The 27469-nt window shown below is 38.5% G+C and overlaps 1 protein-coding gene across 1 annotated transcript in view; it reads left to right on the top strand.

The window, feature by feature from the left end:
• The window catches only part of cacna2d1a (calcium channel, voltage-dependent, alpha 2/delta subunit 1a), a 107131-nt gene that overhangs the window by 48260 nt on the left and 31402 nt on the right, over window positions 1–27469 (top strand). Inside the window, exons 7-18 of the mRNA XM_075471706.1 lie at window positions 11292–11423; window positions 14905–14974; window positions 15598–15648; window positions 16688–16787; window positions 20598–20756; window positions 21219–21323; window positions 21406–21484; window positions 22092–22141; window positions 22287–22376; window positions 23101–23163; window positions 24992–25075; window positions 25203–25277. Coding sequence (XP_075327821.1) covers window positions 11292–11423; window positions 14905–14974; window positions 15598–15648; window positions 16688–16787; window positions 20598–20756; window positions 21219–21323; window positions 21406–21484; window positions 22092–22141; window positions 22287–22376; window positions 23101–23163; window positions 24992–25075; window positions 25203–25277 — 1058 coding nt within the window. The remainder of the gene's footprint in view (window positions 1–11291; window positions 11424–14904; window positions 14975–15597; window positions 15649–16687; window positions 16788–20597; window positions 20757–21218; window positions 21324–21405; window positions 21485–22091; window positions 22142–22286; window positions 22377–23100; window positions 23164–24991; window positions 25076–25202; window positions 25278–27469) is intronic.

Below are 27469 nucleotides of genomic sequence, written 5' to 3'. Positions count from 1 at the left end.
CTTTTACAATTGATCTGGGAACAGAAATTTGTTAAGCACAAGCTGTCTTAGAAAAGCTAAACAGTGCATGACTGTGTAAATACAGTCATGCACACACACACACACACACACACACACACAGACATGTCCTTGAGGTTATTGGTCTCTTATTTTAGGACACTGATGAGTACAATGCAAGGACACTTGCACATTGAAATGTCTGAATAAACAAACACACGCACAGCGAAACACAAAGACACAGTATAAGTCATGCCCCTCCTTGGGGATAGTCTTATTCACATTTACAAACACACTTTGTATTGATTTCACAACAGGAAGACACAGGCACAGCCTCAGAAAATGAAGACCATGTATAACATGCAGGGGAGCCTGTGATGAGACCAGTGGATCTATATTAATATCAAAGAAATGCAATATCTGCACAGCCTGAGAAGCCTTTTATAGTAACACTTCCCTGTTGGTCACTCACACTGCTTAACATGACACTATTGCGACTGTGGAATGATCTCAGGTTGCGCGCTTCATTTAACTGCATGCAAATGCTGCAGCAACAGACCAGATGCATAGTTTTCTAATAATCAAGCTTATAGAATGAGGTAAAACCCTGTTTGGCTGCATTTCAGTGATCTTGGTCTAAACACTGGGTCTGCTAAATGCAGTGGAGTCAGTCACATGACTTTAATGTCCTTATACAGCGAGTCACTCCACATAAGCTGGACTATAAATGTGCAGTGACGGGCCTCTGAGGCCTCTGACTGTTCAGACATTTTGTCATTGCCAAATGGCCAAATGCACTCAGTTATTTTTACAAGCAGCAGTTATAATGATGAAAGGGCTTAGGGTGGGTTAGGGTTATGCAGGAAAGGGTTGTTCCTAGTGTGATTCATCAGTGTGTCTCTACTGCTGTTTCTATTTCTTTCTTTATTTCTTTCTTTCTTTCTTTTCTTTCTTTTTTTCTTTCTTTTTTCACAAAGCAACATCATGTCAAAATAACTTGTCTGTTGTTCAACTTTTTGCAGTATTTGAAGAGTGATTGTTGGACAGATGAGTCCTTGTTTTGGAATTTGGTTTTGGTCTCATGATTGCATTTCATATTAAATTGTTTAAGAACCAAAGTCACCAATTTGTAGATCAGGCACATGGCTTTATCTGTCCCTGAAGCTTGACAAAATCCATATAATTTTCTATTTTGTTACTTCCTTGTCAGTAAAGCAAAACCTCAATCAAATTATAGCAACAGTTGCAAGGTTTTAGTTAGTACAGTAGCTTCCTATTAGCTGTAAATCCTAACATGACTTCCTAACATGAATACGTACATCTTGAGTGGGAGCAGTCTGACAGTGGTAGTCTAGTGGTCTAATGAATTTAGGCTGTATTGACAGCCCTCATCAGGATACTGCTGTGCTGGCCTGAATGATTATGAGGATCCACCCAACTTATTCAGTTTTCTTTCTTAAAGGTTTCTGAACATCTAAGGACCTTATAGCTTTCATCTATTCTCATCTGTTTGAATTTATCCAAAGAAAATGAAACTTTGATGGAACAGTTAAGTTTGATGAATAAGATATATCATATAGTATAGTTACTGACAGATGGAGATGAAGATAACCCATTGTTGTCAGGTGACAAGAGAACAATAATTCAAGAAAGGGCCAGTAAGAGGAAAGTACATGACGGCTGTAGCTCAGGAGGAAGAGCAGTCGCCCATCAATCGGAAGGTGGGTGGTTTGACTCCGGCTTCCCTGGGCCACATGTCGAAGCACTGACTCTTGGACAAGACACTGAACCCCACGTTGCCTATTGATGCATCCATCGGTGCATGAATGACTAGGAAGCACGTAGTTGGGTATAGACTAAGACATGCTGTATAAGTGTGTGTGAATGGGTGAATGCGGCATGTAGCTGAAGCGCTTTTAGTGGTCAGCTACACTAGAAAAGCACTGTACAAGTACAGTCCATTTACCATTTACATGGTTTGTGAGAGGACTTCCACAGAATCCTCTACTGAAATGAACAGATTTGTAATGAAAACGTCACAGTCTTACATTGCTAACAACAGAATGGTTAAGGGTTTGTTCTTCTGATGTAATCTCTATAAACTGATATCTGCTCATAGATGATTGGTCCCCAGAGTGTCTTAGGTGCTGCTATGTACTTCTTTACAAGCTTTGAACATTCCCCACTGAGATGTTTTGGAAACAACTTGCTGGTAGCACACATTTCCATGTGTCTTTGGGAGTACACTAAGGAGCCTCTGGGCGAGAACCAGCAGACTGAGAGACAGCTTGATCTACCAGGCTGTCAGGATGCTGAACTCCCTCCCAGCACTGTCCCCCCTTCCCTCTCTGCCCCCTGCCCCCACAAACTCTGGACACTGACCCCCCCATGCAAAAACCAAATGGCACCAGTCCCTTCACAAACTCTAAACAATCTTGCAAACCAAATTGCACTGTGTACAGTCAATTACTGTACACTAACTGTACATAGCTCACTGTTCATACTGTAAATTATGTTTATACTGTTAATTCTGTTCTGTTCTATTAATACTGCTATATATATACAGATTTGCCACTGCGGTTTTTTTATATAATTTAGCTTGTATATATATTTTTTTTATCTTCTACTTTATATTTTACTTCATGTTTATTGCTGTTTTGCACCAGGGATAAGAGGGAAAAACTATTTAAATTCTGTTTATGTCCTGCACATATGGCAGCATTGACAATAAAAGTTGACTTGACTTGATATTATACCGTTCCATATTTATGATAGATGTAATATGACGCATTTATGTATGTATTACTGATATTCAAAAGTCTTAATTTACTCTTTATTTTATATTTATTGCTTCCTCCTGTTTCAAGTCTTCGTTGATTACCTTCTGGCTGCAGTCGTGTTCTTACTGTGCGCACATGTTGAGTACGCCATTCGCTATTCTCCAGATTTGACTCAGGGTAAGTCTGGGTGGAGTTGTACTTAATGCAGTCGTGAAGTGGTGCTGGTGTTGTTTCTCTTACTCACTCTCTAAAAGGACAGGCTGACTCTCCAGCTGGCCAGCACCATTGGGGTTGCCATGGCAATGTGTAACTAAGTGTCTTTGTGTGTGTGTGTGTGTGTGTGTGTGTGTGTGTGTGTGTGTGCGTGTGTGTGTGTACATATATGGGTAGAATAAGACACACCTTGGTGTTCTGTCTTGTCGTTCTGGAGGAGGGAGTTGTAACTTGATTAGAGGACTTTGTGTAGACAAGGCAGACATCCTTGTGGCTTTTAGTGAGGCTGAAGGAGAGATTCATCATCCACCTCTTTAACTGTGACAGACTTTCTCTACAACCCCTGCAGTACTTAATTTCCTTTCGTTATCTTCTCTTCTCTTCTCTTCTCTTCTCTTCTCTCTGTTTCCATTCCCCATCACCCTTTCACCCCAACCTCAATCAATCCACTCTCTTTCCCTCATCCCTCATTGCTGGCTTCACTTTATTAAGCATAATAATTGTGTGCTTTGTGGGGACAAATGTCCTACTGTCTTTCTCCCCCGCATGATTGGAATTTATTCTTCCCTGCTGATCCAGTGTGGGTGGTCAGACTGGGATTCATTACCGTGTTTGCGTGTGTGTCCACACATGCCAGTGACAAATCAGTCTTTTTGTGTGCATGAATGTGTTCGAATAAGAAGGGGAGCAAGAAAAACTTGGAGTGTGAGAGTCAACGTGTGTTTGTCACATCACATGCACCTACTGCACTTTGAATGAATCTCGTGGCTGCATATGCGTGTCTTCTCGCTCATTATGCAGACTGGCATGGATGCGATGAGAGGGGATGAGAGGAGAGCGTCCCAGCCTTGGCAGGAGAGCCGAGTCTTGTCTGATGCCCGTTTGCATCAATGCTGTGTGGCACCTGTCACCCCGAGATGCGCATACACTGTGACGTGCTGAGATACTGTGACACTGAGGGTGTGTATTTGTATTATAGTTACAGTCCCTTTGGCAAAGCTCACAGCGAATAAATGGATTTCCTTTTCTTTTTGCGCTCCTGTGCCACTTTATACGCATCCTGTTTCATTTACAGCTGGCAGCCAAACTCTGTGTTGTACTCATCTCCATCTTTGTCCCTCCCTCCTTCCTTCCTTCCTCATCTTGTTTTCGCTGTCTTTATGTCTGCGACCTGCGTCCTTGAGACAAGTTGGACACCTTCCCATGATGTTCTACTCTGCTGAATGGGGTTCACTTTGGATATGAGCAGGTTCCGTGACAGCTTATTTCTATTAATCCAATTTCACCCTCCATAAAACGTCAAAAAACGGAAGGAGACACTCAGTGTGCGTGTTTTGGTGAAACATTTGCTCTTGTTCTCATGTAGGGGAGAATAATAAAAGGGCTTTAATCAGCTCTACCACAGATGTAAAGATCTCAATCAAGCATGTGTGTGTGCTGATGTCCGGTAACTTCCATTCCTTCAGGTCACAACAGCTATTAGAGTATTTCATATGTCTATGTCCTTGTGTTGTTTTCAGACATACTCATTGTAATTGCATTCAACATGTGATCTTGTGGCTCACACATCACTTTTTACAATCCTTTCTCCCTTTGATTGAAATGTTCTACACTGTCATCTTCATTCTTTCAAGATTTAGTTCCTTTTTATTTTTAATTCTTTAGACACCTCATCTGTTTCAACTGTACACATAATTTAAGAATCATGGCTAAAGACAAAATATTTTTCTAACAGGGACCATTTGGAATTGTGAATGAACTGAGTATGAGATTAGAATGTAGTAAATTGCCTTTAAAGCTTGTTTTTAAGAACTAATTACATTAGCTAATTAGATTATTGGCCACATCTCAGTTACATGAATCATTTAACTGGTTACGTTTCTTTGTGATCATTTCAGGTCGGGGTGTAACAAATTTAGCTTATTTGTTAACAAACAAGCTAAAAACTATTTTTGTAGTAGGATGGAAACACATTGGCCTATGCTGGAAAATTGGGCATTTTAACACAGGGATGTACTGAGGCTTACTCGGCCTCAAATAGCCATTCAGAGGGGCTCCAGTTTTAATTTAAGCAAGATAAGTTTTAAGTATCATTGAGGAGAGGGCTCTTTCTGATATGATGATTGCAGGTTCTTACCACTTCATTCCCCACTGTGTAATTAGTTTAAAATGCACAGGCAGTGTCAACCACCAGCTTGCTGATGACAAGGAAAAGCCACAAAGCACAGCACCACACTATGCAGCTTTCTCTCCCCTTCTTCATCATGTCGAACAGCCAACACCCACATCAGTCCCTGCCAAAATCCTGTTTGTTTTGTTTGTTTGTTTGACCTATAACTCACTCATCTCTTTATCTCACATGTCTTCCCTTGTTGGCCATCTGATATTTTAATTGAATTGGTGTAATTTTTTTATATTTGAATTGCTTGATTTATGAGATAGCTTGGGTTATTTTCTAAATCAGTTATCATCTGAAAGAATAACAAGTTAGATGCAGCATTGTTAAATTAACAATATGTGATTAACTTTTGGCTATTGCAGCATATTCCTCCTCTTCATCTTGAGAAACTTTCCATATTTTCAATTTCCATATATTATCAATATACTTCACAATAAACTACAATACAATACACTTTAGCTTTGCTCTGCTGTGGAAATGATAGAAGTCATCATGGAAAATTATGGAATTGATTAAATCTTTAAATAATGAAGAATATGCGGAGCAGATGTTTGTTTGCTCGCTATTATTGATTTTGGTGCCTCTTCCACTTTATTTGAATGATATTTGTAGTTGTTCATATTGCTAGATTAAACTTTGCAGAAGAACATGTATATATTCCTTGTGAAGGGAGCACAATCTTTTGTCAGGTGAGATGAGGAATCCAACATGTTTTGGTGGGAACTTTGCCAAATCTACCAATGACCCAAGCATGAAGCACAGAGGTGGACGATGCATGCTATGGGGTTGCGTAGGTGCAGAAGGGATGGTGAGATAATATTTGTAGGTGTCTTCTAAAAAAATATATATATATTGATATACCCCAGTAAATAAAATGCCTCCCAGTCTCCAGAGGAATGGCAGGAGAGGAATATTACATCATAGGACCAATGCCCAACTCGCTCCCAACATCACAAAGGACCCTTTGAGGGATTAACAGGAAAGGCAGAAGTAAAGCAATGGAACTAATTCAGAACAGAACAATTGAAATCTATTGTCTTTACAGAATTATCTGTCCATAAATATGAACAACACCACTGTTCTCCATATTGATACGGACTGACCTTTAATTAAATTCTCCACCTTAGTTATTGGTGGAGCACAGCTGCTTGTCCCACTCACTTTTTTAGCACCCAGCCCCCTGTTGATATCTCACACATATGACATTGCCTCAGCAAACCTTGGATCTCCTGGCTGTCGCCTATGTCATCTTGATGTTTCATCTTAATTCAGTTGCTCCAGCATTCGCATGTACAGTGCATAGGTGGAGACATCTACACTTACTCACACCTCAGTATGAGTCATGCACAACATCATTTTGACATGCAGCCTGTTCTTCCAGGCAATTCACTGGGAAACTAGTTGGATCAAAGTGGTTCGCAATAAGCCATTAAGAGCTTCTGCTGGTAAAAAAATAAAGAATAAAAAAAAACTTACTATATGTTTGGCTACTGAGTACCCTGATATAATCAATATAACCAACCTATCCTCTGAGGAGTCAGATTCCTTTTTAGTAATTGTGAGGTCATCAATCATAGCAGGATGTTGAGTTATTTCCTGCTCATAGGCTACAAAATCTTTTGATGAAAAGATTAACCTTCACATTTATCACACATATTAATTTTTATTTATTTTTTTTCTTCTTCAAATTACATTTTTTAACCAATTCTAAGACTGATTATTTGACTTTTTTCCTGGTTACAGTCATACAACATCACATTTTATAATGTCAGTCAATGTCAGTTTTCTGGCAGTTTGTCCTTTTGGGAAATATCTCAGTATTCATATATTAGGCTGTGTAGCCCTCTAAAACCTTTTTGCAGATTACAATTTTTTGTTTTCTTTTGATCATTAGACTGTTGTGGTCTCAGTCACCTTGACAATTTGGAAGGGAGGACTGCTTCAGGTGCTACCAATCTACTGCAATCTGTTGAAAAATGTAGAATGTGTTCACACTGAGCAGATTAAGTGGCGTGATAGAATAGAATAGAAAATACTGTATTCATTCCCTGTGGGGGATATTCAAAAATGATAGTCAAAGCAGCTCAATTCTCTTTTTTTTTTTTTTCTCCAGCTGTTAAGCAGCCCCCTGGGAATGCTCCCGATTGGCCGCTTCATCTGTGGTTTTAGTTTTCATAGATGGTTTTGGGCAAAGTCTGATCTGACCTTTCAATTCTTGAGATTTATGGGTTTGCACCTTCTGGAAAAACATCTGAATTTGCTCTTGTGATGTGTTCTTTTAGTGTTATTCACTTGGTTGAATGATATGAAGGTTTTTTTCTTTACCATGGAAATGATCTTTTGATTTGGCCTTTTTATTTTGCAGAGCCCATCTATTTTATTTATCTTCTTCAGAATGTATCAAACTGTAGTTTTGGCCACTCCTTATGTTCCTCCTATCTCTGATCGAGAGCTCACATGCCAGTGACAAATCAGTCTCTTCTATCCATTTTATCTCACTCAAATTAAAGCTAAGAGCTTTAACCCCATATTTGTTATGTAACTGTAACTTCGATAGGTTTGATAAACACCCAAGATAATAGAAAATATGTTATTGGGCCTACAGGTCTAATTTGAGTCCAGCTGGAGTCAGAAAATGCTTGATAATGTGTTAGCTGTTAGGACAATGCAACAAGTGCCTACGTCAGAAATTTCTTGCATCATCGATGTTTTTGAGGATTTTGCTTTGATCTGTTCAGGTAAGAGCACACTTTGATTGCCGAAAGAAGTACATGAAAAATGAAACATGTTTTTGATTATTCTCTCGTTTTAATTGTACCATGACTAAGCATATTTCTTTTTTTTTTTTTTTTTTTTTATCCTGTATTTGTGACACAGCAAATGTATGCTTGCAATTAGCATATTTAACCGATGTATGCGTGGGTTCTCTCCAGGTACTCCGGCTTCCTCCCACCGGCCAAAAACATGCATGTTAGGTTAATTGGTGACTCCAAATTGTCCCTAGGAGTGTGAATGTGGATGGTTATTCGTCTCTGTGTGTCCCTGTAATAGACAGGTGACCTGTCCAGGGTGTACCCTGCACACCCCACCCACGACCCTGAGTTGGATTACACGGGTATAGAAACTGGATGGATGGATGGATGGATGGATGGATGGATGGATGGATGTTTGTTTTTGTACAAATTTCTTCAAATCCAAGAGGACAAAAATGTGTACTATGAGCCAGATTTTCTTTGAGACACTGATCCATACCTGTCCTTATATATGCAAACTTTCAAACAAACATTCCTTGTCCCCTAAGGGACCTCAGGAAATGATGCCACAGCTGACAAATCAGGCTAACCAGAGCTTGCATCGCTTCAATGACACCTCTCATTTCTTCCTTTCGTCACGGTGACCTCGAGCAAGCAACAGACGCATCACCTCCCAGATGGATTTGTTTGCACTCGAACTGTGATTTGTTCCAGTATTCAGCTGCTTTTCCTCCATATTGTAGCTCAGAACTCATTACTGGTGCATGTGTGTGTGCGTGTGTGAGTGTGTGTGTTGTGAATGTCTACTTTAAAATTCCCATGAGAGACTCTTAATGGGTTTGCCAATTCTACTCAAAAGAAACACAGAAACACACTCTGTGTTATTACTTTATTTTCTTTGTTATCGTGTTTGCACGCACACACATATCATGTATTTGTACAGTCATTACATTGACTTCTTGTAGTCTGTGCTGATGGGGGTGGTTGTGTGCACTTTAAGTGCCCGTTTTCTTCAAATGTCACTCACCGGGATGAAGGGAAACATACCAGTTCTTCTTGTGTGAGGTCGTGCGCTGAGGCTTCCTGTTTCCGATGTCACAGAAACCAGTAGAACTAATCCATTAAGAGCCATCCCTGGGAAGCAGAGAGATCAGGCCTGAACAAATTGTCACCACTTATCATTGGTGCACATTTTTCTCCACAACACTACAGGGAGCCATTTAGAACTTGGCCTAAACTTCATCTTTAGGTTTGGTGCATGGAAATAGAACCATGGTAGAAAGAATGGTTTTGAGGTGTGGAAGGAGTGAGGAAATGGGTGGAGTATGACAGAAGAACATAGAAAAAGTAAAAGGGTCCTACAGAGAAGACAACATGTTTTGTTTGCTTTTTGGCTGCAAATCTATCAACTAACCACTGACTGTGGTTTGCACTGTTAGTGCTCTGTGCAAAAACTTAAAGATATTTTTAATTATTTTTGCAAGTCTACTCCTGCGAGCTCTCTGCATTGGGGCGTAATCGCATGTCTATGTATATCATATATATAGATATGTATTATATGCAGGCCCGCCGATAGGGGGGGACAAACGGGTATTTTGTCCCGGGCCTAGGAAAAAAAAAAGGAATATGCGCAGTAGTCCGCAAATATGTCCAAATGTTTCAGGCACACACGCCAATCAGGCTGAATTGATTTGAGAATTCTCCCCGGTCAGCTGAATGACAGCCAGTGTAACGCGGCTCTGGTTTAACCTTATTTTGTTTCAAATAAGCTAGTATAGACATGGCAACGTGTGATGCCATTAGATAGAGTTGAATGTAACGAATGGGTTATAAACATGACGTTTTGGGGTAGCCTGTAACTTTTCGTTTTTGGGGACGGGGGGGCCCATTCAGAGAATTTTGTCCCGGGCCCAGCCAAACCTGTCAGCGGCCCTGATTATATGTCTGGTGAAATGTCTGTTTTTTTAGTTTTGGCTGTGCTGTTGTTGGTGCTTTATCTTTGCTCTGCTGTGGAAATGATAGAAGTCATCATGGAAAATGATCTGCTTTGTGATGGAATTGATTAAATTTTCAAATAATGAAGAATATGCGGAGCAGAGCAGATGTTTGTTTGCTCGGTATTATTGATTTTGGTGCCTCTTCCACTTTATTTGAATGATATTTGTAGTTGTTCATATTGCTAGATTAAACTTTGCAGAAGAACATGTATATATTCCTTGTGAAGGGAGCACAATCTTTTGTCAGGTGAGATGAGGAATCCAACATGTTTTGGTGGGAACTTTGCCAAATCTACCAATGACCCAAGCATGAAGCACAGAGGTGGACGATGCATGCTATGGGGTTGCGTAGGTGCAGAAGGGATGGTGAGATAATATTTGTAGGTGTCTTCTAAAAAAAAAACCTGTTGATATACCCCAGTAAATAAAATGCCTCCCAGTCTCCAGAGGAATGGCAGGAGAGGAATATTACATCATAGTACCAATGCCCAACTCGCTCCCAACATCACAAAGGACCCTTTGAGGGATTAACAGGAAAGGCAGAAGTAAAGCAATGGAACTAATTCAGAACAGAACAATTGAAATCTATTGTCTTTACAGAATTATCTGTCCATAAATATGAACAACACCACTGTTCTCCATATTGATACGGACTGGCCCTTTAATTAAATTCTCCACCTTAGTTATTGGTGGAGCACAGCTGCTTTTCCCACTCACTATTTTAGCACACAGCCCCCTGTCGATATCTCACACATGACATTGCCTCAGCAAACCTTGGATCTCCTGGCTGTCCCCTATGTCGTCTTGCTGTTTCATCTTAATTCAGTTGCTCCAGCATTCGCATGTGCAGTACATAGGTGGAGACATCTACACTTACTCACACCTCAGTATGAGTCATGCACAACATCATTTTGACATGCAGCCTGTTCTTCTAGGCAATTCACTGGGAAACTAGTTGGATCAAAGTGGTTCGCAATAAGCCATTAAGAGCTTCTGCTGGTAAAAAAATAAAGAATTCCATTCTATTCTGCTGTAGAATTTTATGTGTTTTATAGCATGAAAATCGGTAGGTTTTGTCAAACAAATAGCAAACTGATGTCACTTTCAATATCTGCCAGAGGGTTAGTTCTCAGAAATCAATGTCAGAAGTCGAATCGGCCAAATTTATGTTTGTGTGTGTGTTTGTCATCTTCCTTTATGGATATATCCTCTTTTACAGAATTGCATTTTCGGAGTAAGTGGTCTCTTGAAATCCCTGACATCTTTGTCTGTCTCCACAAATGACTCATCTGTGTGTGTGTGTGTGTGTGTGTGTGTGTGTGTGTGTGTGTGTGTGTGTGTGTGTGTGTGTGTGTGTGTGTTCGTGTTCCAGCCACCATCATTTTGAATGAGCTGAATTGGACAGCAGCCTTGGAGGATGTTTTCCGGAAAAACAAAGAGGAAGATCCTTCACTGCTCTGGCAGGTGTTTGGCTCTGCTACCGGAATGGCTCGGTACTTTCCAGGTACTTCAGTGCAGCTTACTGTATTGTGGACTGATGCATGCAGACACTTACAGACTTGTCTGACCACTCTGTTGCTGTTAGCTGAATTTGTCACAGCTCCTTCTAAGGTCATGAATCATGATTCAGAAGAATATTAATGGGGTCATGTATGATGGCATTTGTTCAGATGGTAGAGCAGGTGGTCAACTAATCATGGGTTGGAACCTTAGACCCTGTACATGCCAAGAAGTGATTTGGTGAAACAGAGTTAATTAACCAAATTCTATATGTATATATATGTATATATATAGATTATTGTTCTGCCCGATCAAACCAGGTGAGACTTTCACAAAAAATTGATTTTAAAGTTACAAATATTCGTTCTTTCGTACTTTCTGAAAAGTAGATTTTACAATCAGAATGCTTTTTATCAAGTACATATCTGTACACCTAAGCAAATTTATTGGTATGTACACTTCTAATTAGCCTTTTTAAGCCCCTTAAGTTTACAATTAAAAGTAAATTTACCAGTAAAAATCATGGACTATGTCTAAAAGATGGCCCATTGATACAATGCACAGTGAAAATGAGTACACCCCTGTTGAAAAGTAACATTTTGAACAATATTTTAATACACACACAAGTTATTCCCAAAACGTGCATAGAGTAAGTTTAATACAACATCTGTTCAGCTTACAACAGAAAAGAAAAGTCAATAATATAACTTAAATGACATATTTGTCCATTTTTGTGAAATTATGCTGGTGCAAAAGTGAGTACACCCCTATGTTAAACTCCCTGAGAATGGGCCGTGTTGGCCCGAAATGTCATGAAATGAAAAGGCATTAAAAGGGAGGTCATCGTTGTGCGTTTCATCCTTGCCTTACATTGAAATTTTACATTTTGAGTCTGCACCAGGCTAAAAGAGACGTGTGTGAGATTTGACTGAAATCCAGTGTTTCCCATACATTGAGGAAACTATGGCGGCCCGCCATAGTTTCCTTTTGGCCGCCATAGTTTCCGAATCCCAATCGTTTGAAACACAGCGATTTTTTTTTTTTTTTTTTTTTTTTTTTTTTTTTTTTTTTTTTTTTTTTTTTTAAACACAGCGATTTCATCGAAAACCAACCAATATGACTATACAACAGGTGAACTAGTAATTAAACATGTCCTAAAGTGTGCAATGTCAGAGTTTTGAAGTTTAGTGGCAAAAAAGGTTTATGTGTTATTAGTCGCTGTCGGGGCGATTGACACACGTTATAGATTAGTGGGTGCGCGTGCATAAAGATCAGCTGTAATCATCGTGATTTCATTGACAAACATATTTTTTTGACCTATTTATATTCTGAGAAATAATGTGAAATTTGAGCAATGACGAGTACACTAGTATGTTGTCCGGTATGTTGCTTAAAAAAATAGTAAGCTCAATAGTTTCTGTTTAAAATAAGGTGTTTCATCCGTCCCGCATGTGTGGTTCAACCATCCCGACTAGGCGGAGCGGGGTGAAGTTGGTTTTATATTCGACATTCGCCTATTTTCCGGCTTTGTAATTGTAATAGCGTCACGAAAACCGCACCAATTAGCCTCAGGATGGTATTAATATTTACAGAAAACTAAGACTAACATACCACAGGCTTTATCAACTCACCAAAGTAAGCCTGAAAGATCAGAGTAACCGCGCCGAATATACTTCTAAGTGAACTACGGCAGCCGGAGCGCTTAGGGACCGTCGCAAAAGTGCAACGCCTTTTTTTGTTCTCACTGGATATTCAACCAATGAACACCAAACCAATTCGGATGGGTTTGTGAACTCACTATAAAGCTTTCACAGTCTTTTAGTTTCCAGAAAAATCATTTTAGGTAGAACATTTACTCAGTGTGCATAGTTAATTCCATTTTAGATTTTTATTTTGTAATAGCTCTCTTGTTTTTAAAGATATCAACACCAAACCGCTTCTGATGTGTTCCTGAACTCATTGTGTACTTCCCACACCCTTTGTTATCAAGGAAAACCTTTTCAAGTTTCTCAAAAAGGCATAAGTCCTCACTGTATATGATCCATTCATATTTTTCATGAAGTTTAGTTTTAACCTGTAAATATTTTCTATTACAATTGTTATCATTGGGTTTTAATGACAAGATGAGGTTTCCTCATAAGCCCACAAGGGTTTCTGACATCTCCAGCACACATTCCTTTTTTTTAATTTGTTGTGTTTTATTGTGTATTTTTTTGTTATATTTGAATGAATGTGTGCAAATCAATCAAATAAAATAAAATCTGCAGTCGCACAAATTTACGCCGCACAAATTCACGCCGCGTGAATTTACCCCCCCCCCCCCATAGTTTCCAAAAATTCTGTGGGAAACACTGGAAATCCTATGGAGAGTATCATGATCTGCTTCAGTAGTCACAGTACATGTTGACAAGCATGTTTCTTTTGGTGAAATTCAGCTTCCTACTGTTGATGGCATCCATACAGCCCCAAACCATGTCACTCCCACTACTATGCTTGACTTTAAGCATGGGGCACTTTTCTTTGTACAAATCACTTTTTAACACCACACATGCTTGACACCATTGAAAGCAAATTTGTTTATCATTGTCTCATCAGAGACAAACAAACTAAGGATATGGATTGCTGGAACCATGTCCTGTGATCTGATGACACCAAGATGAACAAATTTGCTTTAGATGGTGTCAAGCATGTGTGGTGGTAAAAAGTGATTTGTACAAAGAAAAGTGCCCCATGCTTAAAGTCAAGCATAGTAGTGGGAGTGACATGGTTTGGGGCTGTATGGATGCCATCAACAGTAGGAAGCTGAATTTCACCAAAAGAAACATGCTTGTCAACATGTACTGTGACTACTGAAGCAGATCATGATACTCTCCATAGGATTTCAGTCAAATCTCACACACGTCTCTTTTAGCCTGGTGCAGACTCAAAATGTAAAATTTCAATGTAAGGCAAGGATGAAACGCACAACGATGACCTCCCTTTTAAAGCCTTTTCATTTCATGACATTTCGGGCCAACACGGCCCATTCTCAGGGAGTTTAACATAGGGGTGTACTCACTTTTGCACCAGCATAATTTCACAAAAATGGACAAATATGTCATTTAAGTTATATTATTGACCTTTCTTTTCTGTTGTAAGCTGAACAGATGTTGTATTAAACTTACTCTATGCACGTTTTGGGAATAACTTGTGTGTGTATTAAAATATTGTTCAAAATGTTACTTTTCAACAGGGGTGTACTCATTTTCACTGTGCACTGCATGTGGACTGCTTTTTTGAAGCCTCAGATTCAGAAATTCTAGTAGCTGTCACCATCTTGGGCTTTTGGAAAGTATGAATATTTAATAAAAATCAAAGTTATTCCTTTAAATTGCAAAATAATAGATATGATGAAGTCATCTGCAGCCAACAGCATAAGATGTTGTAAAATCATACGTCCTCAGACCTAAGTTTAATGTGATGTACATTTTTCTGCCAAATTTCAGCCTCGCCTTGGATGGACACAAGCAACACACCCGACAAGATTGATCTTTATGACGTGCGCAGACGACCGTGGTGAGTAAAGGTGCTCAGAATAGAATGCTAGGTTTTGTGTCTTATCATCTGAATAGTAGTTATGTATCTGGTGTTTGTCAAAGGCAAACATGCAGTATATGGACCATTCAGACTACTTAGCTGTTATCATTTTGATTACGTGACTGCAAAAGACTTAATTGTACTTGCATCTTCAAAGGCATCCAGTTTAAATCTAGGTCTCTGGCTAAAGCTGAAACCACTCTAACAGACACATCAGAGGTCTGTGATAATTAGGCAACTGCAGATCAAAGGGTACTGACACAAAAGCTTCATTAGTCTTTGAAAAGGGAATCAAATATTTCTGGATGCCACCAATATTGTTTTATTCATTTTATTAAATGTCATTAGGTTCACAAACACACCAGCAGCTATTTAGTGCTCTTACTCTAAATGAAGACATATTGCTGTTTGTTTATTAAAGACATGAGGGACTGTTAAAAATGTAGTGATATAAAAAAGAAATGACATGGCTCAGTGTGTTATGCAGAAATGTTTTGAGTATGCATTCCTGCTTTAGGAATAAATGTCTATATCTTGTGTGTTCTCCTCCTCTGTACTCACCATGTACAACCTGTGTATGCGTGTCTTATATTACTCGCCAGGTACATTCAGGGAGCAGCGTCACCCAAGGACATGCTGATCCTGGTGGATGCGTGAGTGGCGATCTTATGATTCATCCATTACAGTCAGATTTTCTTTTCTTTTATGCGCCAGGAGGTCCTCATGCTCACGCTCTGACTGGCCTTACCCTGCTGGGCGCTGCTGCGCTGTGTTCATGTGTGACACTGAGTAACAAAAGGAGTCTGTGCACCAGACCATCTCATTATTTATAGTCTAGTTTTCTCCCACTGTAATTCATGCATTTGAAAAATTATGTTTGGAATAGATGAGATGTTCATAAAGAATTCAGCAGCATTAACTGTGATGACAGTAGTTCAGTGATCAGATTATAGAACCCTGCAGCATACTTTAGGAATACCCCATTTTAACTTTTTGATTTGAAGACTTCCAATTTTAGACTAAGGTAATTGAGTTTAGTTTTTAGTTGGTTCCATTGTTACATTTTTTAAATTTAACCTTGGAACTAGTCATCAATCTATGTAAATGCATTTCATACATTTTTTACATCTTAATGAATTCAATTAAAGGCAGACTTTGTTACACACAAACTTGGTCCTAGCTCCGATTTTCTGCAGAGTAATGCTGCATTTGATGTACCTGGAAGGAGAAAATCAGAAGTCAAATTCACAAAGCTCACACTCGTTTTAGCAATGACACACAATATATGGTATTGTTAAAGGAATCAGGTCTGGATGTTGATATATTCATTTACTATTTATATATTTACAGTCTGAGTGATGACACTCGGTTCATGTTCCAAAGAAAAAAGATGATAGCATTTTCCTTAATGTGCAAAACATAAAATACAGTCACATGATTGGATGTCTTGATGTTTATGTCTCTTTTTTCCACATTTTCACCCGCAGACATTAAGCTTTAAACTTGCCAAACTGACTTCATGTTTGGTGTTATTTCTGAGAACTGCTCAGGCATCAGCTGTCTTGTAAACATATTACTGTAAAACAGGAGATGGGCTCTTAAAGAGTCTTGCACCATGAGGTTTCATCATATAACAAGTATCAGTGCACTCTTGTTTTGTGGTTTATGATTTGTGTTGTTGCCATACTGCAGGAGTGGAAGTGTATCAGGTCTCACCCTCAGACTCATCAAAACATCCGTCAACAAAATGCTGGAGACCCTCTCCGATGATGACTTTGTGAACGTGGTTTCTGTAAGTATTCACACGGATAATAATGTGTCAGTCTGTCCAGGAAGTTCTATCTGATTGTGGAGATTTGATTTTCCGGGCACACACATTAATGAATCTTAATGTGAACATTTGTAACTTGAGTCTGTGAGTAGCTTGATTTGAATCTGATTTAAACACGCTTAGAGGCCTTTTAATGATTCAGTGTACCACACACAGATGGATATTTATTGTGGCTGAATATGTCCATAGATGCATGAATGCTTTTATGTTTATTTATTGTGTACATACATTGTGTGTTTAGCCAAGCATAGTCCCAGCATGTATAACCAACAGAACGAAAGCAAGTCACAGTTTGAGCAAGCACTAAAATGCTTCACGTAAAGCTTGACAAATGAATATGTGCTGTGTTTATGAGACACACTTTGAATCTGTGGCTTGTAATGGAAAAGGCTCTGCTTGCCAAATTGAGATTCTGTGGAATCAACGTTTTCCTGGCATTAGGATTGAGGAAATATTCATCCATCATCTTTTAAAGCTCCATCGCCTGCTCAGTTGAAGCCTCTCTGCCTTTCTGTTTGAAAAATAACGCACTCTTAAAAGTGGATATTTTCCCTCCGTTTTAGGAGTTTGGGAGTTGTCTCCAAGACATTTTAGGCAATTGCTCTAGATGCGATTACCACTGAAATGCAAAGAGAATCCCTAACTTAATTTTGAGCCTCCTGTGACGCCCTCTTTAAGCTGTTGCTAGGCAACCAACAAGCTCTGTTTCCATCAGTCACGTTGTCAGGGTAATTCAAGAAATCTCCTGTTGTGCACGATCTAAAGGACACTTGGACTGAATGTACAGAGCAGAGGAAGGCCGTGTACTGTTCTTTCTTGATTGGCGAGAGAAAACTGTTTAAATACAATGAAAATAATGAGAGAGTAGAAAAATGTGCTTTGATCATAGATGAGTCTAATGAGAAAGCATAAGACCTTGGAAATTAACAGCATTTAATCTAAAAATTATCATTTTAAAAGTCAAGCTCATCCTTCAAGTGATATTCTTGTTTCTAAGAAATTTGAATCATAATCTGTGTTCTTACTCTTAATGTTATTCATAGAAATGAGGAACTTCTTCCAACTGGTGTATTTCTAAATGAAGTAAAATGGGTTCTTACTCAGCAATCACTTTATCCTGCCAGAATGTTGAATTCGGCTAACAAAATATCCAATGGATCGTGCACCATACTTGTCCAGTTATGGTAATGAAATGTTCTTTTCATGAAAATTCTATGACGGTCTTATCAAAATCAAACCAATGCAAACTACAATGAAGACAGCTCTGTATTTACTATAATACCTGCAATGTATTGAGAACCATGTCTTAAAGTGACAGCCGGAGAAGTAAAAAGTTAGTACAGAGTCCAGAAGAAGTTATTTTTAAAATGTTGTTATTCATTAGGATGTAAAATGATGAATTAATTGAAATAAGTCAATTAGAAAAGAATAGCATAAACTTTAAAAAATTAAGTTTCAATTTACAACACTGTATGTCAATAGTATGGCAGCAAACACATGAAGATTTAGCCATCTAATGATGTCCTTACCAGCGAGGGCAGTCACTCTGGTCTGTTTGGCTGCAGACTGAGCTGAGTGAACCCCTCCAGTAATTTGGCTCAGGATATATCACGTACTTAGAAGTGACTTTGCTCTGTCTAAAGTTCCCCTTTATCCTAATTGCTTTTTCCTCGTCCTCCCTCCAGTCGCTCTGGATGGAGGGGACCATAAATTACTTTGCTTTACAAATCAACCATTTATATAATTTTCTTTCAATTTTCCTTATAAATGAATGGTTTGTGTTTTGTTTGGGGCTTTTCAGTTGGCTCTGTGAAATGGTTTTTGAAAGTAATGAAATTAGGCCTCAGTGTAATAAGTGCGTTGATGGCCTGCAGCTCAATTTGTAAACTATCCCGAGCCAGCCGAAGGTTTTTGAAGGAACAGCAAGTGTATTGTATGTGTATTTCATGCATTCGCTTAGCTTAGATGTGTGTTTAGATTATTTCATGTTTCTCTGGCTAAATCATGCACTAAGCCTTCACATTTAAGTGCATTTTTAGACTAAATAGCCAAGAGAAATAACTTTTTTTTTTAAACACATAATTAGCCATAATCCCTTTATTCTTCTTCTTCTTCTTCTTCTTCTTCTTCTTCTTCTTCTTCTTCTTCTTCTTCTTCTTCTTCTTCTTCTTCTTCTTCTTCTTCTTCTTCTTCTTCTTCTTCTTCTTCTTCTTCTTCTTCTTCTTCTTCTTCTTCTTCTTCTTCTTCTTCTTCTTCTTCTTCTTCTTCTTCTTCTTCTTTTTCAAGAAAAATAAACTTGAGATTCCCAAGTGGTTGAATTTCATGAGTTCTACTTGAATTCAAAATGAATCCTTGAATCCTTTGCCAAAAGTGTTAAAAGGATGTAAACTCACCAAATGGAAAAACACAGAGATCAATCCAAATGTATACATCTATAAATTATCTTCAAGATCACCAGTTAAAATCTGTCTTAATAATATAATTTGTTTCTCCTAATTCATTCAACCTTAAAGCATTAACAGAAACAAATACTCCTGTGTTTGTTTGTGAATATAGACAATAACCTATATAAATGCAAACTTTTGATTGTGATTGCTCAATCACAAATTGTGAATGCTGACATCTTGTTATTTATGCATCCAATAAACCATTATTTGTTTTGTATACACATACTTTATAACATAAATAAAGTCTTATATTTTAAGATGCCTGTTATAATTGAAATGTACTGCGCTCTTGCTCATTAGGTTATATTAGTGTGTAGTTGTGCGTCATTTTAGGACATGCTACGTCATTGCAGCAGTATTTGCCCTGAAATGTTTGTCAGCTTGTGGAAAAAAACAAATAGATGCATAAATCCATAAAATGTTGATATTGGATTTTGTCCTCAGCGGGGAGGGCTCCAATTTTAGGGTCTGTTCCTTATCGTTTTAGATAAACATCTGCTGTATTAATTGATATGATGTTGTTACCTGTGCGCTGCTGCTAAACCATTTGTCCATGCTTCAGTTCCTTGCCTCTATTGTTTATGCTTAGTTTGGCAGCTCCGTCAAACTATCCATCAGCTCAAAAATGAGTTGCTGTTTCAGACATTAGAAACCATTCTGAGATTATTCATTTATTTATTTTTCTATGTGTGTTCTGAGAGTAGACATGATTTGAGGAGGGCTGCTGTCGAGTCCAAAACAGATGCTGGGAACTAATGAGTAATGTCCCACCCCATAGATGAAGTGTCTGTATGGTTATGCTTGTACATGGGCAGGTGGTTGTGTGCACAAACTGACTGGGTTCCATCTGTTCTATTCACAAAAACTATTCACCAATACTAACCTGAAGATACTTCACATGTACGAAAGAGCAGTGTGATTCAACCAGTTATAGTTATGTCTGCCTCTTTGCCATAATTCTTCCATAATCAAGTTCTCTGTTCTTTTTTTTTTTTACCTCCTTATGCCACTGTTTTCATTTCCCTTCCTTTTCTCCCTCCAATCCTTCCTTTTCCTCTTACAGCTCCCTTCGGTCTGTGCAGATTTGAATCGATTTCACGTCACACATGACATTTTGTTTTGTTGTTATCAAGCAGACCTGCCTACCTCCAAACATTTGTCTATGATTATTGTATTTTGATTTGAATGTCACTTCCTATACGTTTAGGGGACATTGCATGACTCTGCAACGAAGGGGGGAAAAAAAGGCCACATATTTAATAAGAAATATGTGAAAGTGCCTTCCCTGCACTTCCCGTCAACCCTCCTTCCCTTTTCCCCCCAGTTCAACAAAACCGCCAGGCCTGCAGCATGCTTCGACAACCTGGTGCAGGCCAATGTGAGGAACAAGAGGGTCCTGAAAGCAGCTGTGATAAGAATCAAAGCTGAGGGTATCACCAACTACACAAGTGGCTTTGAGCTGGCATTTGGACAACTTTCACAGGTATGGTGTAAGCACAAGGATGCTTGAAGAGCATATCTGAAGTATTCGTGTTTTGATAAAAAGTTATGTGAAAGTATATTTTTTTTGGTAGATGTGGGGGAGGCAATTTTTCTCTTGACACATGCAGAGAAACTAAGATCTGATGAAACTCTGATGGAAATCTACTTAACAGTCTGAATGAGTGTGCTCACCTAAAATATTACATTTAATAATGACAATAATAATAGGTGGACAATACGACAACTTAATTCCTGCTGGGTTATAATGAAAAGTGAGTATGTAATGACCTCTTCTGGTTGTTTCTGATATTGCACGTTTTTCTATTCGTGTGACACCTGTGACTCGAAATTGCAACAAACTTCTTCTATTTTTTCTTTTTATTGTTATTTTTGCAAGCTTTTCTGTTGCCACGTCTCTCAGTTAAATGTAGTTAAAAATGTCTTCTTCTTCTGTGTCAACTAGCTGAATGTGTCAAGGGCCAACTGTAACAAGATTATAATGCTGTTCACTGATGGAGGAGAGGAGAAGGCAGAGGAGATCTTTGCAAAATTCAACCCAAAGCAAGCGGTGGGATTCTTAAAAAACTGTTTGCAGAGTAATACTGGCATCTTTCCTTTTTGACATGTTAAATTGTCTTTCCTCCTCACAGGTGCGCATCTTTACGTTTTCAGTAGGTCAACACAGCTACGACAAAGGACCGATACAGTTTATGGCCTGCGCTAATAAAGGTACAAGGTTGCATTGGAAGCTGTTTTTTACACCAACAAGATAACTTTTGAAGAGCCATTAGTCAAAAACTTGGCATATCTCAGCATGGAGTGCAATTTATCCTTAAAAAGTCTGAGGACACTGGAGAGTTGAAGGAAAAAATAAATATTGGCTGGCCAAAAAATAAAAAGATATATTATCCACAGCAGATGAACAGTGTCTTAAGGTGATGTCCATAAGAAATAGAAAACGAAAAAACATCCAACAGAGACCTGACACAAGCTTGTGAGAATTGTACTTTTTTTTTTTTCCTTTCTTCTTCGGCTCATAAACCTTTGCACAGTACTGTATAAATACAGAGAAATGAATGTTTTAAATTTCGACCTGGTGACCAACTTCTAATGCAAGAAGTTTTTTTTGTTTATGTGATCAAACCATTGTGTGGTTCTTTAAATAGTCCTGTTAATGTCTGCCTTCACACAACAATGATTTAGGGAAAATGTAAAAATGGCATCTTGCAAGAAGTTTTTTGAATAAACTGGCTGTTTCATTTTCAAGCCTCTCTAATTGCACCGTTTAAGTTTTCATAGCCTCTTCTCATATGCTAAACCTATTTTTCTGCCCCAGGCTATTACTATGAGATCCCGTCTATAGGTGCCATTCGGATAAATACTCAGGTAAACACACATTTAATCATGAGAACGCAGATGTCTGAATCTGTGCATTTCTCTCAGATTCTCTGAACTAGTTGCGTGTTGTGCCCTCTTGTGGTAGAACAGCTGATGTGCAGGTTGCAAAATAAAAATCTTGCTGTCTTGGCAGGAGTACTTGGATATTTTGGGTCGTCCTATGGTCAGAGCTGACAGAAGGGCCAAGCAGGTTCAGTGGACCAACGTCTACCCAGACGCACTGGTATGTTATGTGGTATAACTGACGTGTGTTACATGATTTTAATCTAGTTTTATGAAGACGGAACAAAGTTTGAAGGAGGGAAAAAAGAAAACTAGAGAAAAATTTGAAGCAACCATTCGAATAAACCTGTTTTATGTTGTTTAAAGTACTTTAGAAAAGTCTTATTCAGTCATGATAAACATTTGCTCTCAACTTAACTTTGCTTCAGTGCTGTATTGAGTAGATAAACTTTATTTTTAAGTGCTGCCCAAAAATCGTTTTTTTTTTTTTTTTGTGGTGTGGTGTGGTTTATGCTTCTGTCTAGATTTTCTTTTAGGTGACAGGGCAGATAAGAAAGAAGACTGATAAAGGCAGTTTGGATATTGTCAGACACTGTCAACTTAGTACTGACCTTGTCATGAACATTTTCTGGTTTTTCTTAATCTTTAAGGCAACGTTACACCCATGGGACACGGAAGTTGTCAGTTGAGTTTTTCAGATGTTTGTTGAGTTTACAAATTCTTTTTATTCACTAAAGGATTTATTTTACTAATTTGATCAACTCTACCAATGCAATATTCGGTGATATTATAATAATGATAATAATCATTGTTGTTATTTTTGTTACTATCAACGATAATAGTCATTTATTTTTTTATTTATTTGTCTATTTATTTTGCCAAGCTTAATGGATTATAGACTTTACAGTTATAGTGAATATATCATATTTTCTTTTATCTTTCAGGAGCTTGGCCTTGTGATCACTGGCACGCTGCCTGTCTTCAACAAGACCGATACAGGCTCAAAGGTAATCAGTGGGATCTTGAATCTACCCAGCCTACAACGGAGACTAAAAGTTGGATCACCTTACATGGCTCACTACATTGCTTCTAAGTTAAACATCAAGGTGCCCTGACATGAAACGACAAACAAACAGCTTAGATGAGTTTTATTAGACACAGTCATGAGAAAAATCTAAATGAGGTATTTACAAGCACAAAAACAAAAAGAAAAACGATCTGACCTCGGGGTGAACTTGCTGTGACATTCACTTCTGTGAAGATTAGCAACTGTCTAACTCAGTTTAGAGTGCTCCGGACAAAGAAAGTGACAAAACTTCTGCTTTTATAGAGGTGCTCACACTCACAGTGCATCTGGTAATCAGCACCTGGCTGCTACATACCCTTTAAATTCCTATGGAAGCAGTGAGGGTTTGCTGAGTTCAGAAGCAGAAGCAGTCGATCATCTAAAGTTATATCCACCTCATTTTAAGATCTGTCAAGACCTGACAATTGTTTTTTTTTCTTAAAAATGCATTAAATGATTTATGGATTTAAATCAGGTGACATACTTTGCCAGGTCTTAGTTTGTGTTTTTTAGCAGTGTTCTGTAGATAATAATCATGCTGGAATCTGAGAAATATCTGTAGACTGAGAGTCATATTCACGGGCATTCAAGGTACCATCTACCTTCAATCCCTGTGAAGGCGCCTTGAAGACACCCTCATATCATCACACTCCCTCCTCTGTGCTTTACCATTAACTGTGGACAGTTTCCAACCAAATGTGCTGGAGTCCATGACAGCAGATAAAGAATGAGCCTCCAGGCTCCTGTCCCATAACTGTCTAAACCCAGCTCTCGTTATCTATTCGTGTAATGAACAATCCAACACTTGGTAAATTCTTAAGGATTACTCGTCATGCCGTTCTAAGCTGTCACTGAAACTATTTCCACCTTCAACTGAAACACTTGCCAGAACTAAGCTCTGCAAGTAGCATACTGTCAAAACCGTTGGCATGACTACCACAGCTCTAAATGGTGGCACTATTCATGCTGGTTGACCCTCCAGTTCAAGCTTTTTTTAGTTTGTCTGAGTTCTTTTCCACATGAGTCTTTTACATATATTGAAGTTCTGGTGTTCAGATTATTTTACAACCATATTAAAGCAGTTAGGCTAATTGGATATAACAGGTGTACTCTCACTTCTGTTTTATATGGTATGTCAAGCATGCTTTTTCCCAGGTAGTCTCATTTGGTCATTTTTGCATCAATTCGTCTGCTTTCAACTCACTGACTAAACTTACCATTTTTCTGACACTTTGACCCCATGGGAGAATTTTTCTCTGTGGTTTTGAAACACATCATAATGTTAACCAGACCAAAAAATAAACATACAACATGAATACTCAAGTATTGTCTCACACTAGCTATTATCCTTTGCTCTCTTGTGGTTTTCCTTATATCCTCTGCAAGGTCCCCCAAAGCTATCCACATGAAGAGGATCTAGGATGTCATACAGCAGAAATCAAAAAGAGATCGGTCCTATAGATCAGAGAGAGAAATGACCCGGTAGCTAAGTGCTTCAAGATGAGTTTACATGTCTACCTCAGGACTCAGGCCTACCTCCAGTGTGACTGAAAGCAAGCCTGGAAATGCCTCGTCAGTGACTCATGTAGCACACGAAGCTTTGGGGAATGAAACTGTCCAGATTTCTATTGCAACCATTTCCTTGAAATCATTCACAATGCACAGAGGGACTTGACTCATCCAGGAAGAACAACAGAATTCACGAGAGGGCCCTACACTTACTTTTTCTATCACTGACTTTTCTTTCTGTTTTTCCTATGGTTTCTTAGAAGACTCAGAGCCAGCTCATCCTGGGGGTTATGGCTGTTGATGTCTCCCTAGAAGATATCAAAAGACTGACTCCTCGCTTTACAGTAAGAGAACACTTGGGATAAGAAAACAAATATAACTACCTGTCCTAGTGTTACTGTTTTGGATGCTGCATTTGGCACCTGAACTGTCTATTCTCTCTTTAAAGTTAAATTTCTCTCTTTTCTTTAGCTTGGACCAAATGGCTACTACTTTGCTATGGATCCAAATGGATATGTGTTACTCCACCCTAATCTTCAGCCAATGGTAACCCAACTAGTGAATCGAAACAACCAGATATTTCCTTGACATTTCGTTTTTATTCTAAGGACAATCTAGGCATGATAAAAAGGCATGTGAGGCATGTGAACAATTATCCCTTTTCTTACAAAGATATAAATCATTTTATTTTTTGCCCCAAAGAAAAAAAAGATCCTCTTTGAAATACACATTTATCATCTGTAAAATAAGTTGAAGAAATGTCACGTATGTGAAAAGAAAAAAAAAAATCATTCTTTTTCAAAGAGGTTGTTTTTGGAATTCTCAACACTAAAGGAGACTGATGTACATACCCCTTTTTTGGAGTTTTTCTGCCTTCATGGATGTAACCCTCTGCAGATCATTTTTTAATTGCAGATGGACAGACATGCAGTAGTCAAAAGGCTAACAATACACAGGCTTTGCAGATGATGATTGGTTGAAATTAGGCTCAAGCTGGCTAGACCTAGGAGGTGTTGACAACTGATTTCATAATAAAAAGGACAAAATGCCCCAAAATCAAAATTGGCAAAGAAACACAGGTGAAAAACAACAACAACAGCTACTAGGAACTTTTTAAAACTTTCTTAAAGACTGATATTTCAGATGGACTCTGAACTCTTTTCTACGGCAGGGTAAAGCTAAAGGACCAACAGCACCAACATAAATCAGAGCAGCCCACATCTCAACTCAACTGTTCCATGATGACAAGTAAAGATAGGCAGATGCAAAATTATTCTTCTCAGGGATTTTTTTTGTGCGTGTGTTTTGGTTTCTTGGCAACAACAGGCTGGAGGGTTCTGCCAGAGAGCTTTTCTGTAATTCATATACACTAAATATAACTTCTGATTTGACAAGTCAGAATGAAGAAAAAGTGGCTTACATAAAAAAAGTATATTAAAAAAATCCACAGTGCCCGAGCGCATATTTTATCTCTTACATATTAGATGTTAGTATTAAACAAAACTAAAAAAACAAGAAATAAAATGGATTGAATTTTATGTAGGGGCTTTTATTGCACTTACAATAATATGAAAAGTGTCTTCAGCTGTGTCATTTTATCTTCTCTTCATATTTTCCCTGTGACACATACAGTAGATGAGAAACAAACATAAAAGAGAGTAAAAAGAGTCATATTGTGCTGAACTAAAGTGAGTTCACACTGTGATAACACAGTATGAGCCTTTGAATTGACTATAATGGCAAATAATTCATTGCAAATAGAACCCCAACTCCCAAAAGGTTGGGATGCAATGTAAATTATGCATAAAAACAGAGTGCAATGGTTTGCAGATCTCATAAACCAATATATTCTTCACAATAGAACATAGAAAACATAACAAGTATGCAGTGATTCAAAGTTAGACATTTTACTATTTCATGAAAAGTCTTAGCTCATCTTGAATTTGATGGCAGCAACATCACTCAAAGTTGGAACAGGGCCATGTTTACCACTGTGTAGCATCCCCTCTTCTTTTAACAACACTCTGGAAACTTCTGGGAACTGAGAAGACTAATTGCTGGACCTTTGAGATCGGAATTATTTCCCATTCTTGTCTAATATATGATTCTAGCTGTTCAACAGTCGTGGGTCCACTCTCGTATTTTGTGTTTCATGATACTGCAAACTTTTCAAGCTGCAAATATATCTAGGATGCAGACAGGCCAGTTCGGCACATGGACTCTTCTACTACAAAGTAATAGATGGAAGCATAGTGTACATATAATAATCCTGTTCCTCAAGTTTGTTACATGTAAAACCCCAGCTGTCTGAATCAGCTGTTTTTAAAGCTCTCACAGTTCCAAAAAAAAAAAATAATGAAAATGTGCATATTCCAATCAGTCCCAACATCAAAACCACCAACAGGTGTTTAAATGTTCATCTCATCAATATGCACCTACCTACATTTCGCTCATCAGTCACACCCCGTCATATGGCAGCAGTGCTCCCTCACTGAAGAAGACTGTCAGCAGGACATCAGTGGCCTTTCCAAGACAGAATGAAAGAGTCTGATGTGTTCACCTGGCCCCCGAGCATCCCAGATACCACTCTGATGGGATCTGATGCTACCTCTGGGAAGCAAACTGAAATAAAAAAAGTCCGTCCTACAAAGGGCCCGAAGGATGAATTGCTCACATCCCGATACCAGAAACTCTAGGTTATCCTCAGATGTTCTTTGTCCTCACACTGATTGGTCATA

The sequence above is a fragment of the Odontesthes bonariensis genome, chromosome 8, assembly GCF_027942865.1.
Source record: "Odontesthes bonariensis isolate fOdoBon6 chromosome 8, fOdoBon6.hap1, whole genome shotgun sequence".
In the NCBI taxonomy this organism is placed as follows: domain Eukaryota; kingdom Metazoa; phylum Chordata; class Actinopteri; order Atheriniformes; family Atherinopsidae; genus Odontesthes; species Odontesthes bonariensis.
The sequence above is the reverse complement of the archived record's forward strand: the minus strand, read 5'-3'. Positions and strand labels throughout refer to the sequence as shown.